We start from the raw sequence: 13,426 nt of genomic DNA, 5'->3' as shown, positions 1-13,426 counted from the left end.
ACCTGTATATCAGCAGTCGCCCACCTTCTTTCTCCCATGACTTAATATAACTGACAGTTCTTTACTCCCGCAGCCCCACCGGCAGTAGTCGCTATGCTTCCTCGGGTGAGCTGAGTCGCGGCAGCTCCCAACTCAGTGAGGAGTTTGGCCCAGAGGATGGTGAGAGCTTCCGTGGTTCCGGAGAGTTCTACGATGAGAATGACTCCTACCATTCCTGCCATTCCTCCGTTAGCTATGGTAAAGACTCACCCGGCTGGGACCCGGATGAGCCACAGGGTGTCTACAGTGATGATGGGGAGTACAACAAAGATGGAGGTGAAGAAGGTGCACTCTACGATGAAGAGGATGCTGAGATCTATGAGCAGGAGGAAGGGGAGTACCCCTATGAGGAGGAAGAGGAAGGAATTGTGTATGAAGAGGATGAAGACCTTTATCCATTGGATGGTACACTCAGTGAAGAGCAGGAGCCACCCTACACCCCTACCCCAAACAGCACCGCCCCAACATTGGCTCCTGAGGCTCCCACCAGCCGTCCACCGCTGGAGAAACAGGCTTCCATGCACCAGCAACAGCCCCCACAATCTCAACCTCCGTTCCAGACCATGGAGCCTAAACAAGTTTCACCACCCCCACAACAGCCACATGATGTCTTTGCCAAGGTACCTCGTACCTCAACCCCACCCCGGGTCTCAGAGTTGGAGCCAGAGAAGGTCCTAGTGCCTCCAGGCAAGCTAGCAGCGCATACAGAGGAGCCCTTGCCCACCTCTTCCACTGAGATCCCACCTGAAGCAGAACCAGAGAAGAAGGAGGCTCCTCCTGAGAGGTAAGCTCCATGTGTCAAGTCCTTGAAAGCTCGGATAAGGTGTAGCCTTTCATTACATTTTACTGGATACAAGTTAAATATAATAATTTCACCATCTTTTTCCAGTGCACCAAAGCTGGAGCCACCTGTGGACCCTGCAGTAAGGGCCAAAGCCAACTGGCTACGACTCTTCAATAGGGTTCGCCTTCAGCTGCAGGAGGTGTGTAAGGTCTGAAGTTGTGAAGCCTGAAATAGATTCTAGATTTGTTTGATCGGCTTCTTCCAAGTACATAGAAATTAATTAGATAACTTTTTAAATCAAAATTTGCCAGCTTATGCCTATTCACGTGGCTCTGTTGACCAACATTTGGGTCACAAGTCTTTGGTTAGTTCTGCCCTTTGTCTTTGTCCTTTTTCTTGCCTGTCTTCTCCATTTCATGTTACTTTTTTGTCACTTATTTTTCAGTTTTACATTTTACTGTTATGTATGTTTACAAAACGTTTCCGTTTTGAGATCTTGTACCTGGCCCCTTTTTGTGTTCCACCCCATTTGTTTTTGTTTTTGTGTGTTTTTTCTTTCAGTTTTTTGTCATTGCCATAGCGATTGTCATGCTCTTCCCTGCTTTGCCGAAGTTGGACAAGCAGTCTGAAAGGTGGGTGTGGCAATGTAAGGGTCCAAAGTAAACACGTTTTTTGATCGATGGCTATGGCGTGTTTTCTCCAAGATACAAATGGAGTTATGACAGAATAATGATGATTGAGATAAAGTGGTCCAGCAAATCCGGTCTAATTATGAGAGAGGTTTGCAGCTGACGTCAATGAGATCGGCCGACTGCAAGCTCTTTCTGGGTCCAGTCAAAACAGACAATGGTCTTTTTTTCTGTAATGGGAATTATATCTTTGAAACTACATTGTGAGGTCAGCATGGATATCGAAAAGAAGTTTAATATGGTTTAATGGATGAATTAAATAGAGATATATGGAGCTCTGTCACTGATCCCTCTGTCACTCTCTGTTGCCCGCAGGCTCGAGGTGAAACTCCAGGACTTGCGTCACTCTTTTTGCAAGCAGGGTGAGTGTCACCAGAGGATTGCAGCGCTTTTTCAGACTGTATAAACATTTAAATATTGGAATGCACCTGAAGCATTATGAATCTCTATGGAAAATAATCTTTTCCAAAAGATTATCACTATTTTTTAAAGAACTCTATTTTTTAAATTGATAATAATAATATACAGTATCTCACAGAAGTGAGTACACCACTCACATTTTTGTAAATATTTTATTATATCTTTTCATGTGACAACACTGAAGAAATGACACTTTGCTACAATGTAAAGTAGTGAGTGTACAGCTTGTATAACAGTGTAAATTTGCTGTCCCCTCAAAATAGCTCAACACACAGTCATTAATGTCTAAACCACTGGCCACAAAAGTGAGTACATCCCTAAGTAAAAATGTCCAAATTGGGCCTAATTAGCCATTTTCTCTCCCCGGTGTCATGTGACTTGTTAGTGTTACAAGGTCTTAGGTGTGAATGGGAAGCAGTTGTGTTAAATTTGGTGTTATCGTTCTCACTCTCTCCTACTGGTCAGTTCATTCTGGAAGTTCAACATGGCACCTCATGGCAAAGAACTCTCTAAAGGATCTGAAAAAAAAGAATTGTTGCTCTATATAAAGATGGCGTAGGCTATAAGAAGATTGCCAAGACCCTGAAACTGAGCTGCAGCACAGTGGAGACCATACAGCGGTTTAACAGGACAGGTTCCACACAGAACAGGCCTCGCCATGGTCGACCAAAGAAGTTGAGTGAACGTGCTCAGCGTCATATCCAGAGGTTGTGTTTGGGAAATAGACGTATGAGTGCTGCCTCTTCTAAAGATGATGCACAAGAAAGCCCGCAAACAGTTTGCTGAAGACAAGCAGACTAAGGATATTACTGGAAGACCAAGATAAACTTATTTGGTTCAGATGGTGTCAAGCGTGTGTGGCGGCAACCAGGTGAGGAGTACAAAGCCAAGTGTGTCTTGCCTACAGTCAAGCATGGTGGTGGGAGTGTCATAGTCTGGGGCTGCATGAGTGCTGCCGGCACTAGGGAGCTACAGTTCATTGAGGGAACCATGAATGCCAACATGTACTGTGACATACTGAAGCAGAGAATGATCCCCTCCCTTCGGAGACTGGGCCGCAGGGCAGTATTCCAACATGATAACGACTCCAAACACACCTCCACTGCCTTGCTAAAGAATGTCTCCAGACCTAAACACTATTGAGCATCTGTGAGGCATCCTCAAACAGAAGGTGGATGAGCTCAAGGTCTCTAACATCCACCAGCTCCGTGATGTCGTCATGGAGGAGTGGAAGAGGACTCCAGTGGCAACCTGTGAAGCTCTGGTGAACTCCATGCCCAAGAGGGTTAAGGCAGTGCTGGAAAAATATTGACACTTTGGGCCCAATTTGGACATTTTCACTTAGGGGTGTACTCACTTTTGTGGCCAGCGGTTTAGACATTAATGGCTGTGTGTTGAGTTATTTTGCGGGGACAGCAAATTTACACTGTTATACAAGCTGTACACTCACTACTTTACATTGTAGCAAAGTGTCTTTTCTTCAGTGTTGTCACATGAAAAGATATAATAAAATATTTACAAAAATGTGAGAGGTGTACTCACTTCTGTGAGATACTGTACATGTGTATTAATGAAATGCATTAACCCATTTGATCCGCAGGCCTGGAGGTGCTCTCTACAGCATAGACAGCATGCCTGACCTACGCAAGAGGAAGGCCATCCCTCTCGTTCGAGACCTGGTGAGTCACACACCCCCGCTTAAGTACGTCAGAGTTTTAACCAAAGCATTGCTGGACCCAACATCACCTTCCTAACTCTTCAAAAGCTCCATCCATATATGTCAGCGTGGTTATTTTGGGCAGTAGTCCGTCAAGGGTCTGTAGCTCACAGAAGTCTCTGTGGCACATCTGTTTGAGTCATGAATACAGGGTTAGACATTATTAGAGCATTACTCAGCTCCATTCACCCTTTAGACTGATGAATCTCCACCAGTCCAGTCAGCCTCCCAACTGCCTCAATGTCTCCTTTACAGTCCCATTAATTTTGGTCTCTGTATTTCTTCCTGAGCTGACTTCATTCCCTGCTAACCTTGTTTCATGCCTGTAACCTACTTTGAGAGCTTGTTGATCTTTTCCACTTATTGAAAAAAGGTTGGGTGGCAATAACATCAAACATCATTGGTTTTTGCATTGATAGAGGCAACATGAAATCTAAATTGAACCTATTTACTTTATTAATACATGCTTCTGGTCTTATTGTGCCCAATTCCTCAGTGCATGTTATTCCAAAGAGAGAGAAAAAAACGTTTTTCACCAAAAGCGTAACTTGCTCTGCCTCAGAAATACCTCGGCTTAGTAATTCAATCTAGTTACAGCCAACAAAATATATTCATGTAGTGCCATTTAAAAAATCAAATTGATTGCATGGAATGAAATTAAGTTTTAAATTATTGCTCAAGAGTTATGTTGCATCACTGCATGTTAATTAACTATGTTTTCGACTTTCTGCAAAACTTATCATTAGACTGACAGGACAGTTAGTTATGTATTGATTAAACAAAGTAATGAGAGCCAAAAAAATCGTTCAGTAGCTGACAGCTGTCGTGTAGGTCTGGCCGTACTTATTCAGCCAAGAACGCTCCTGGCAGCCTTCACTGGAGGGCTGTCAGAACATGCAATGCCACCAGGCTCTCTTTGATTCTACGGACTGGAAGATGAGGGAGAAATTACCATGCTGCACGAAACAGCTCCGCAGTTTGTCGGTTTTAATCCAGCTTACCGTCACCGACACTGACTCTAAGAGTCAGAAGCCAAAGTGCTGACTTGATAAGAATTAAAACGCTTGTCAAAAACAATTCACCTAAAAGACAGAGTACCCAACTCTCTTTTTTATTTCTCTCTGCTCTTTCCATAGTTGTCTTCCTCATGCGGAATTGTTGTACAAGCACTTTTTGAGACCTCTTTACATAAATACTTTATTGTTGTGGTTGAGTCAGTAGTTTTATAAAAAGTATAATTTGAATTTAGCACTAATTGTCATCTTTTATGACTTAATCAACCCTGGTTGTGCAGTTCGTGATGCATGTAATCAAATTAAATCGAATCAAACTTCTAAAATATTTTTTTATTATTTATTATTTCTTTTCCAATGCCTCACCTCCTGCAGGCAATGGTGAGTACTACCTTTTTCAGCACTCCTGGGTAAAATACTTCAATTTCAGCCATAAACAGTTTTCTGTTTCATTATTTAAGACTTCATACTTTAGAAGGATTTCTACATGGAAACTATGATGCTTTCATCACATATTTATAGTTAAAATATTTTTATATATTTATGTTCTATATAATTTTTTATTTTATTGTTTTTGTTACTTACGTTGTTATATTTTAAAATACCATTTGCTTTGTCATAAGTAACTTTGACAAAAAATACTGCTAAAAACAGTATTCAGTTCATGTCATATATTAGGAAGCAATCAAATATATTCACTCAAAAAAAAAAAAATACACACATTTGCTCCTAATTTTATTTTGAGCCCTACATGTTTGTTTTCTCTTGTAGTCTCTTGTCCAGAACTCTCGAAAAGCAGGCATCACTTCTGCTATGGCCTCCAGCACACTTAACAATGAAGAATTGGTATGTCAACAAGCCCTGTTTTCTTCCTGGATATTCACATTTTGCAGTTTAGAACCATTTTCCATTTACCTGTTGATTTGTTCAATGATCTTGCAGAAGAGTCACGTCTATAAGAAGACCCTGCAGGCTTTGATCTACCCCATTTCCTGTACCACACCACACAATTTTGAGGTGTGGACGGCCACCACGCCCACCTACTGCTACGAGTGCGAGGGGCTTCTGTGGGGCATCGCTCGACAGGGCATGCGCTGTACCGAGTGTGGGGTCAAGTGCCACGAGAAGTGTCAAGATTTACTCAATGCCGATTGTCTGCAGAGTAAGATTACTTATTGAGTTTCTTTTATTACTGTCAAATATTGTATTTATTTAAATGTAAATATACAGTATTTATAATATACTATTTTAAAAATAACGGTTTTCTAATGTAATATACTTTTAAATCTAATTTATTTCTGTGATCAAAGCTGAATTTTCAGCATCATTACTCCAGTCTTCAGTGTCTCATGATCCTTCAGAAATCATTCTAATATGTAATATTTTGGGCTCAATTAATGTCAATTGTTATTCATGCTCAATTATTAATAATGGTTCTTATTAATGTTGAAAGCTTTATATTTTAACATGGATGCTTGTGGTAATTTTGTTTATTTGAAAATATTCTTTGATGAATGTAAACTTCAAAAGCAGCATTTAACCCTAACTAGAAGTCTTTTGCACCATTATAAATGTCTTTACTATCAATTTAATGTATTTTTGCTGAATAAAAGTGTTTATTTTTTTGCTTTTTTGATTTTTTACTTAGCCCAGACTTTGAATGGTACTGTATCACGGTTTCCACAAAACTATTTTCAACATTGATAATAATAAAAAAATATTTCTTGAGTACCAAATCTGCATATTAGAATGATTTTTGAAGGATCATGTGGAGTAATGATGCTGAAAATTCAGCTTTGCCATCACAGGAATAAATTACATATTAAAATTTATTAAAACAGAAAACAGTTCTTCTAAATTGTAATAATATTTCACAATACTGTGTTTTTTTCTTTCTGTATTTTTGATCAAGTAAGCATAGCAAAAGAGACAATGTTATGTTATGTTATGTTATGTTTTCAAAAACAAAACAAAAAAATCATGATTATTCCAAACTATTGACTGATAAATATAAAATATATTTATATCAACCTTATCCATCTTCTGCAGGAGCGGCAGAGAAAAGCTCTAAGCATGGAGCTGAGGATCGCACGCAGAACATCATCATGGTGTTGAAAGACCGCATGAAGATCCGTGAACGGAACAAGCCTGAGATATTCGAGCTGATACAGGACGTGTTTGCAGTCATCAAGGCCACGCACGTGGCACAGATGAAGCAGGTCAAGCAAAGCGTCCTGGACGGAACGTCCAAGTGGTCGGCCAAAATCAGCATCACCGGTAATGACCCACTTCAACCAGCACAAGGTTATTATATGTCATATTGGTTATCTTAGTATTAACTCTGTTTCTCTGCTCAGTGTTATGCGCCCAGGGCCTGCAGGCAAAGGACAAGACCGGCTCCAGCGACCCGTATGTTACGGTGCAAGTAGGCAAGACCAAAAAACGAACCAAGACTATCTACGGCAACCTCAACCCTGTATGGGATGAGAGCTTCAATTTGTAAGTGGACTATTTTTTGAATCTTGATTAATGTATATCAAATACATTTTATCGAGAATCAGTGCTCATGGTGATACAAAAACATCTCAACAGTGAGTGTCACAACTCTTCCGATCGGATCAAAGTGCGCGTGTGGGACGAGGATGACGATATTAAGTCCAGAGTCAAACAGAAGTTCAAACGTGAGTCTGACGACTTCCTCGGTCAGACCATCATCGAGGTACGAACTCTGAGCGGTGAAATGGACGTCTGGTACAACCTGGGTGAGTAACCAAGCCAAATTTTTCTTAGAAAATATCGAAATACATTGATAAGATAAATGTAATAATGTTTTATTTGCGTTCTATTTACGTTGCGCTCAGGTCAAGCTGTAATGCAATGCTTAAAGATCAGACTGTTTCAACAGACTGACTCCCGTTTGACCTTTAGAAGCGAGACCAAAGATTATAGAACAATTAGTGTGACATATCATTACATGGGCGGTCACATATCATGACTTTTTTTTGCAATGTATCAAAGCAAATGACATGACTTTTTTTCTGTTCCAAGCTCAAATATACTTATGTTAGTTTTTGTTTACTTTCTTGCTAACATAGCAATGTCATAAAATTTCCACTTTGTAACACTATCTTTGAAAGAGACTTAAAGGGATAGTTCACCCAAAAATGAAAATTATCTCATGATTTACTCACCCTCAAGCCACCCTAGGTGTATATGACTACTTGCGCATTCTACCTACGGTCGTCCGCCAGAAGCTAGTTATTTGAATTTATAAACTTTTAAATATGGATATTTTTCTTAGAAAAACGCATTGTTTCACTTCAGAATAGGCTTATTACGGTAGTCGTGTTACCGGTGTTCAGTAGCAACACCGGTTTCATCACTTGCCCACCGCGGCACCGAGGTTAATTTTTATTTTTCATGTCAAAAATATTCCTCGTAGCGGAGAGCGCAGTTCATGGTTGCATAGCAATGACAGACGCCACGGGAGCGCAAGCACTTTGGAAACAAGGAGAAAGCGACGTGGCCGCGCTTTCCATGCGTTTTTAGACGCGATATGTGAACGGCCCCATAAGCGGTTTAAAAAAAACAAAAAAAAAACAACAAAAAAAAAAAACAAAAGAGGTAGAGGCCCCGCCCCCCGGTGACGGTATTACCGGTGTTGTCACATGTCGATTAACCAGTGGGAAAATTTTCTCACCGTAACATCCCTACTTCAGAAGTCCTTTATTAAACCCCTGGAGTCGTATGGATTACTTTTTTTTATGGATGGATGCATTAATTTTGACTTCAAAACATTGAAGTTCCCCCCCCCCCCCATTCACAACCATTATAAACCTTGGAGGACAAAGGATATTTTTAAATATATCTCTGATTGTGTTCGTCTGAAAGAAGATAGTCATATACACCTAGGATGGCTTGAGGGTGAGTAAATCATGGGATAATTTTCATTTTTGGGTGAACTATCCCTTTAAAAGTTGTATTAACCACATACTTGTGTAGTAGCATTGCAATATAGCTCATTTGGTTTCAAAATCTTTTTTCATACAATTTTCATGTGATTTAGATTTATTTTTTTTTTTTTTTTTTTTTGCAGTTTTCTTTTTTCATACGATATTTGTGCAATTTTCTTTTTCGTATTTTTTCTTTTATGATTATATAGAGCGGTGCAGGGATGACACAAGAACTCAGAAGACTAATTTCCTGCTGGTTCCTCAAGATTTTCCTATGGGGCTTTATAATGGGGTTTTTCAATTTATGAGTAAAATAAAGTCTGTGTGGTGAACATAACTTGACAATATTTTGAGGTTTTGTTCTTCAACCTAATCTGCGCACACATCCCAAATGGTCTTATATAGTTACTTATAAAAAACGTACATACATTTCCAAAAATGATCATAACTGCTTCAAAATTTACGTTTATTATGGGTTTACATTGTAGAACAAAACGTCAAAGTATAGTCAAGTTATGTTTACCTCAGGCTTTATTTTACTCATAAATTGAAAAACCCCATTATAATACTCCATAGGAACATCTCAAGGGAAGCAGGGGCGGGGCTTTGACATCATACCAATACCACTCCACATATATACATCTAAACCACACACACACACACATTCTTTCATTTTCATGATTTTTGTACCACTTTCTTTTTTTCACAGTTTTCCTTTTGATTTTCTTTCTTTTCTTTGATTTTAAAATTTACCAGCTTAATTTTGCTTCCTTTCAGACAAGCGTACAGACAAGTCTGCTGTGTCGGGAGCCATTCGTATGCACATCAGTGTGGAGATCAAAGGAGAGGAAACCGTAGCTCCGTACCACGTCCAGTACACTTGCTTGCATGAGGTCAGTTTGACACCACTATGATCATGTTTGTCAATCTCATTTTCCACCTACGATCATTTATTAACAAGCTAAACAAGTCTCTGCTGGAGTATATCAAATTAGTCCTTAGCAAGTACTTAGCATGTACACCCTCTTTCCATCTCTCCATAGAACCTTTTCCACTATTTAACGGACATCCAGAACAACGGGGTGGTGAAGATACCAGATGCCAAGGGTGATGATGCATGGAAGGTTTACTTTGAAGAGACGCCCCAAGAAATTGTCGATGAGTTTGCTATGCGTTACGGAGTGGAGTCCATTTATCAAGCCATGACGTATGATTGTCCTCGTAATTTTGACATTGATGTTTTAGTTGTTTGCTTAGGGTACTTACTGTAGGTACTTTTTGTACCTTCTTGTTTCTAGACACTTTGCTTGCTTGTCATCAAAGTACATGTGTCCTGGAGTGCCTGCAGTCATGAGCACTCTACTGGCCAACATCAATGCTTACTACGCTCACACAACACAGGCCACCAACAATGTATCTGCCTCAGACCGTTTCGCTGCCTCCAACTTTGGGGTGAGTGCTTAAACCAACCATGTCACCACATAGTGAAAACTTCAGCATTAAAGTGTTTGTGCCAATAATTTGGGGTGGTTTCTTGTGTGTTCTCTGTAGAAAGAGCGATTTGTCAAGCTTCTGGACCAGCTCCACAACTCTCTGAGGATTGACCTCTCTATGTACAGGGTATTGTGACTTTTTGGGGTTTTGTATGTTTTCTTGCTTTTGTATCTTTCTTAACTAAAGTTAAATGGTAAGTGTGGCGTTCCCAGCCAGTGAGATCTTCCAGTCGGACAAATGAGAATTATTAGTCTGAAGCGACTACATAAAGTAGTATTAAAAGTATAAAGTAATATTAAAAAGAACGAGTATTGATAACACCCCTTCTTGTGTCCCTTAGAATAATTTCCCAGCTAGCAGTCCTGAGAGGCTACAGGACCTCAAGTCTACTGTGGACCTACTAACCAGTATCACATTTTTCAGGATGAAGGTTAGTTGTGAATCCTTGATGCTGTTGACAGTGTAAATGTTGGTCATATATTGAAGCACTATTTGGTGATTTGTATCAATATATCATCCTAAAATATTCATAGTTTTTTTTGTGTGTATGTGTGATTTTTTTTGTTTTCGGGGGGTTACATAATTTTTTTTATTTTCATGTGATTTTCATATTTCTATATGTTTTTTTCATATAATTTTTTAAAATGAGGTTTGTATGATTTTCTTTCTTTCATACAGTTTTCGTACAATGTTTTTTTCTGAAAGGTGTTTTTTAATGATTTTCATAAATTTTTCTTTTGCTTTGCAATGTGTTTTTTCTTTTTATATGATTTTCGTATGATTTTAATTTTGTTTACAATTTTTGTATGATTTTCTTTTCTGTATGTTTCTCTCTTTTTAAGATTTTTGGACAATTTTCTTGCTTCATACAATTTTTGTATGATGTTCTTTTATGATTTTCATACAATTTTGTTTTTCTTTACTTTGTGGTTTTTCTTTTTTTATGATTTTCATAATATTTTCTTTTTCATACAATTTCTTTTTCATATTTTTTGTTTATGAATTTTGTACATTTTTCTTTTTCATACAATTTTTTTATGATTTTCTTTTCTGTATATTTTAGTGCTGTCAAATCGATTTATTCCGATTAATTAAAAAGACAAATCGACAGCACTAGTATGTTTCTTTTTTTGTTGGACAATTTTCAAGTTTCATACCATTTTTGTACAGTTTTCTTTTAAATATGTGAGTTCATTTATGATCTTCATACAATTTTCTTTTTCATATGAGTTCTGTATGATTTTCGTACCACTTTCTTTTCAGTTTTTCGTGTGATTTTCTTTTTGTATGATTTTAAAGTTTATCTTCAATATTAAAAGTTTTGTTCATAGCTGAATTATCCATCTGAATGGATCATGAACCCTTCTCCTCTAGGTCCAAGAACTTCAGAGTCCTCCTCGTGCCAGCCAGGTAGTGAAGGACTGTGTGAAGGCTTGCCTCAACTCTACCTACGAATACATTTTCAACAACTGCCATGAACTGTATAGTCGAGAGTACCAAACAGACCCGGTGAGTCGACACTCCCTGGCTCACCAACCCTGATAATCCACAAAGCTTTTTGCCTTGGGAGCATCCAAGTCATTTTATCAGTGCAATTCATCTTGCAGCTTTTGTTTATGCTGCTTTGAAGATGTTACAAATTCCCTTCATAAATATCAAACACTCTTCCTGTTGAATTAAACATCTAACCCTGGGCTACTTACTATATTTTGCTGCAAAGCTTTGCAGGATTGTTCCATATCTTGTTCCCCTGGAGTGGTTGGCATATTTTTGCTTGTTTGCTTGCTGGCTGAAAAAAAAAGCCATTCCTGCTGTGCGCTTAGTAGGGTAATTTCTTCCAGAGGTTGGCAGATTATGAAAAGACATAATGTGCTTTAAGCTTCCATTAGATTTCAAAATGAATTCTTTCTGTGCAGAACAAAAAAGGAGAGGTTCCTCCAGAGGAACAAGGTCCAAGTATCAAGAATCTGGACTTCTGGTCCAAGCTAATCACCCTCATTGTTTCAATTATTGAAGAGGACAAGAACTCTTACACCCCCTGCCTTAACCAGTGAGTCCAGCACTATGTCATTTCACAGAATTTCCCAATGTACCTTCATAATCCTGTTTAGGGTCTTAATATTGCTTGCTCTGGTCCACACAGGTTTCCCCAAGAGCTAAATGTAGGAAAGATCAGCGCAGAGGTAATGTGGAACCTGTTTGCCCAGGATATGAAGTACGCCATGGAAGGTGAGTCTAAGCTGAGGGAAATTTATTTTATTTATATGGCTCTTTTTATAATACATATTGTTTCAATGCAGCTTCACAGTAATAAACAGGAAAATAATAATCAGTGGTGATATAGGACAAATTCAAATTCTGCTATAAAGCAGCTCATTATTTAGTTCAAGTCAGTTCAGTGTTGTTTCAGTTTAGTTCAAGGACTGCGTAAAGTTCATCAATTATGAAAAGTTAAATTCAGCTCTACAGATGACAATAGTGTCATCATCCAGCTCAATTCCTGATAGTGTCAGTGCTGTCAAATTGATAATATTACTCAATATTAAGTCCAAACTTTTTCTTGAATATGTATCTTGCTTTTGTATGGATTAATCATTCATTTTCATTCAAAAGTTTCAGCTGTAGGTCTTGAATTATCATAACTTGACTAACAGATGTGATACAATAAAAAAGTTAGAATTTTAGTTAGAAACTCAAGCATTGCAGGGTTTCTCACTGATAGCCACTTAAATTTCACACTTGGTGAAAAGTCGACATGTGGTGGAGTTCTTCTCATTTGCTGATTCAGTAGGGGTCCTCAACTCTGCATAGATGTATTATGTGCCTTTAAATCTTCAACTGTTTCATGAAGAGCTTTTGTCTTCACCTCACGGCTTTCAGAGCATGAAAAGAACCGCCTGTGCAAGAGTGCCGATTACATGAACCTGCACTTCAAAGTAAAGTGGCTTTACAATGAATACTGCAAAGACCTGCCTTTCTTCAAGAGCCGAGTGCCTGAATATCCCGCGTGAGTGGCATCTCACACACAAAAATGATACGAGTCAGTCACACTCAAAATGTCATTGTGACCATGGTATGATGGGTAATAAAGCTTTAGGTGGTGATGTTACTCTGCAGGTGGTTTGAGCCATTTGTCATCCAGTGGTTGGATGAGAATGAGGAGGTGTCTCGAGACTTCTTGCACGGAGCCCTGGAGCGTGACAAAAAAGATGGGGTGAGATTTATTTCTCTTGCCTTTTGGTCCCTATTTTCAGTGCCATACGATACAGATTCAAGAAATATCATAGTTTATAAATCATTAAAAATATCTATGCTTA

General features: G+C 38.8%; 1 protein-coding gene across 8 annotated transcripts in view; it reads left to right on the top strand.

Moving 5' to 3' along the window:
- unc13a (unc-13 homolog A (C. elegans)) overlaps positions 1-13,426 on the top strand; it is a 45,985-nt gene that overhangs the window by 14,844 nt on the left and 17,715 nt on the right. For all 8 annotated transcript variants that reach the window (XM_051909893.1, XM_051909892.1, XM_051909899.1 and 5 more), the window contains 19 exons: positions 74-823; positions 929-1,022; positions 1,828-1,874; positions 3,533-3,611; positions 5,434-5,508; positions 5,605-5,824; positions 6,712-6,939; positions 7,020-7,161; positions 7,255-7,424; positions 9,393-9,508; positions 9,659-9,822; positions 9,914-10,067; positions 10,167-10,235; positions 10,450-10,539; positions 11,484-11,618; positions 12,026-12,159; positions 12,253-12,338; positions 12,990-13,116; positions 13,227-13,323. In XM_051909893.1, the coding sequence (XP_051765853.1) occupies positions 74-823; positions 929-1,022; positions 1,828-1,874; positions 3,533-3,611; positions 5,434-5,508; positions 5,605-5,824; positions 6,712-6,939; positions 7,020-7,161; positions 7,255-7,424; positions 9,393-9,508; positions 9,659-9,822; positions 9,914-10,067; positions 10,167-10,235; positions 10,450-10,539; positions 11,484-11,618; positions 12,026-12,159; positions 12,253-12,338; positions 12,990-13,116; positions 13,227-13,323 (2,977 nt within the window). The remainder of the gene's footprint in view (positions 1-73; positions 824-928; positions 1,023-1,827; positions 1,875-3,532; positions 3,612-5,433; positions 5,509-5,604; positions 5,825-6,711; positions 6,940-7,019; positions 7,162-7,254; positions 7,425-9,392; positions 9,509-9,658; positions 9,823-9,913; positions 10,068-10,166; positions 10,236-10,449; positions 10,540-11,483; positions 11,619-12,025; positions 12,160-12,252; positions 12,339-12,989; positions 13,117-13,226; positions 13,324-13,426) is intronic.

Source organism: Ctenopharyngodon idella, chromosome 10 (genome assembly GCF_019924925.1).
Source record: "Ctenopharyngodon idella isolate HZGC_01 chromosome 10, HZGC01, whole genome shotgun sequence".
Classification (NCBI taxonomy): Eukaryota; Metazoa; Chordata; class Actinopteri; order Cypriniformes; family Xenocyprididae; genus Ctenopharyngodon; species Ctenopharyngodon idella.
This window is presented reverse-complemented; position numbering and strand designations above follow the sequence as displayed.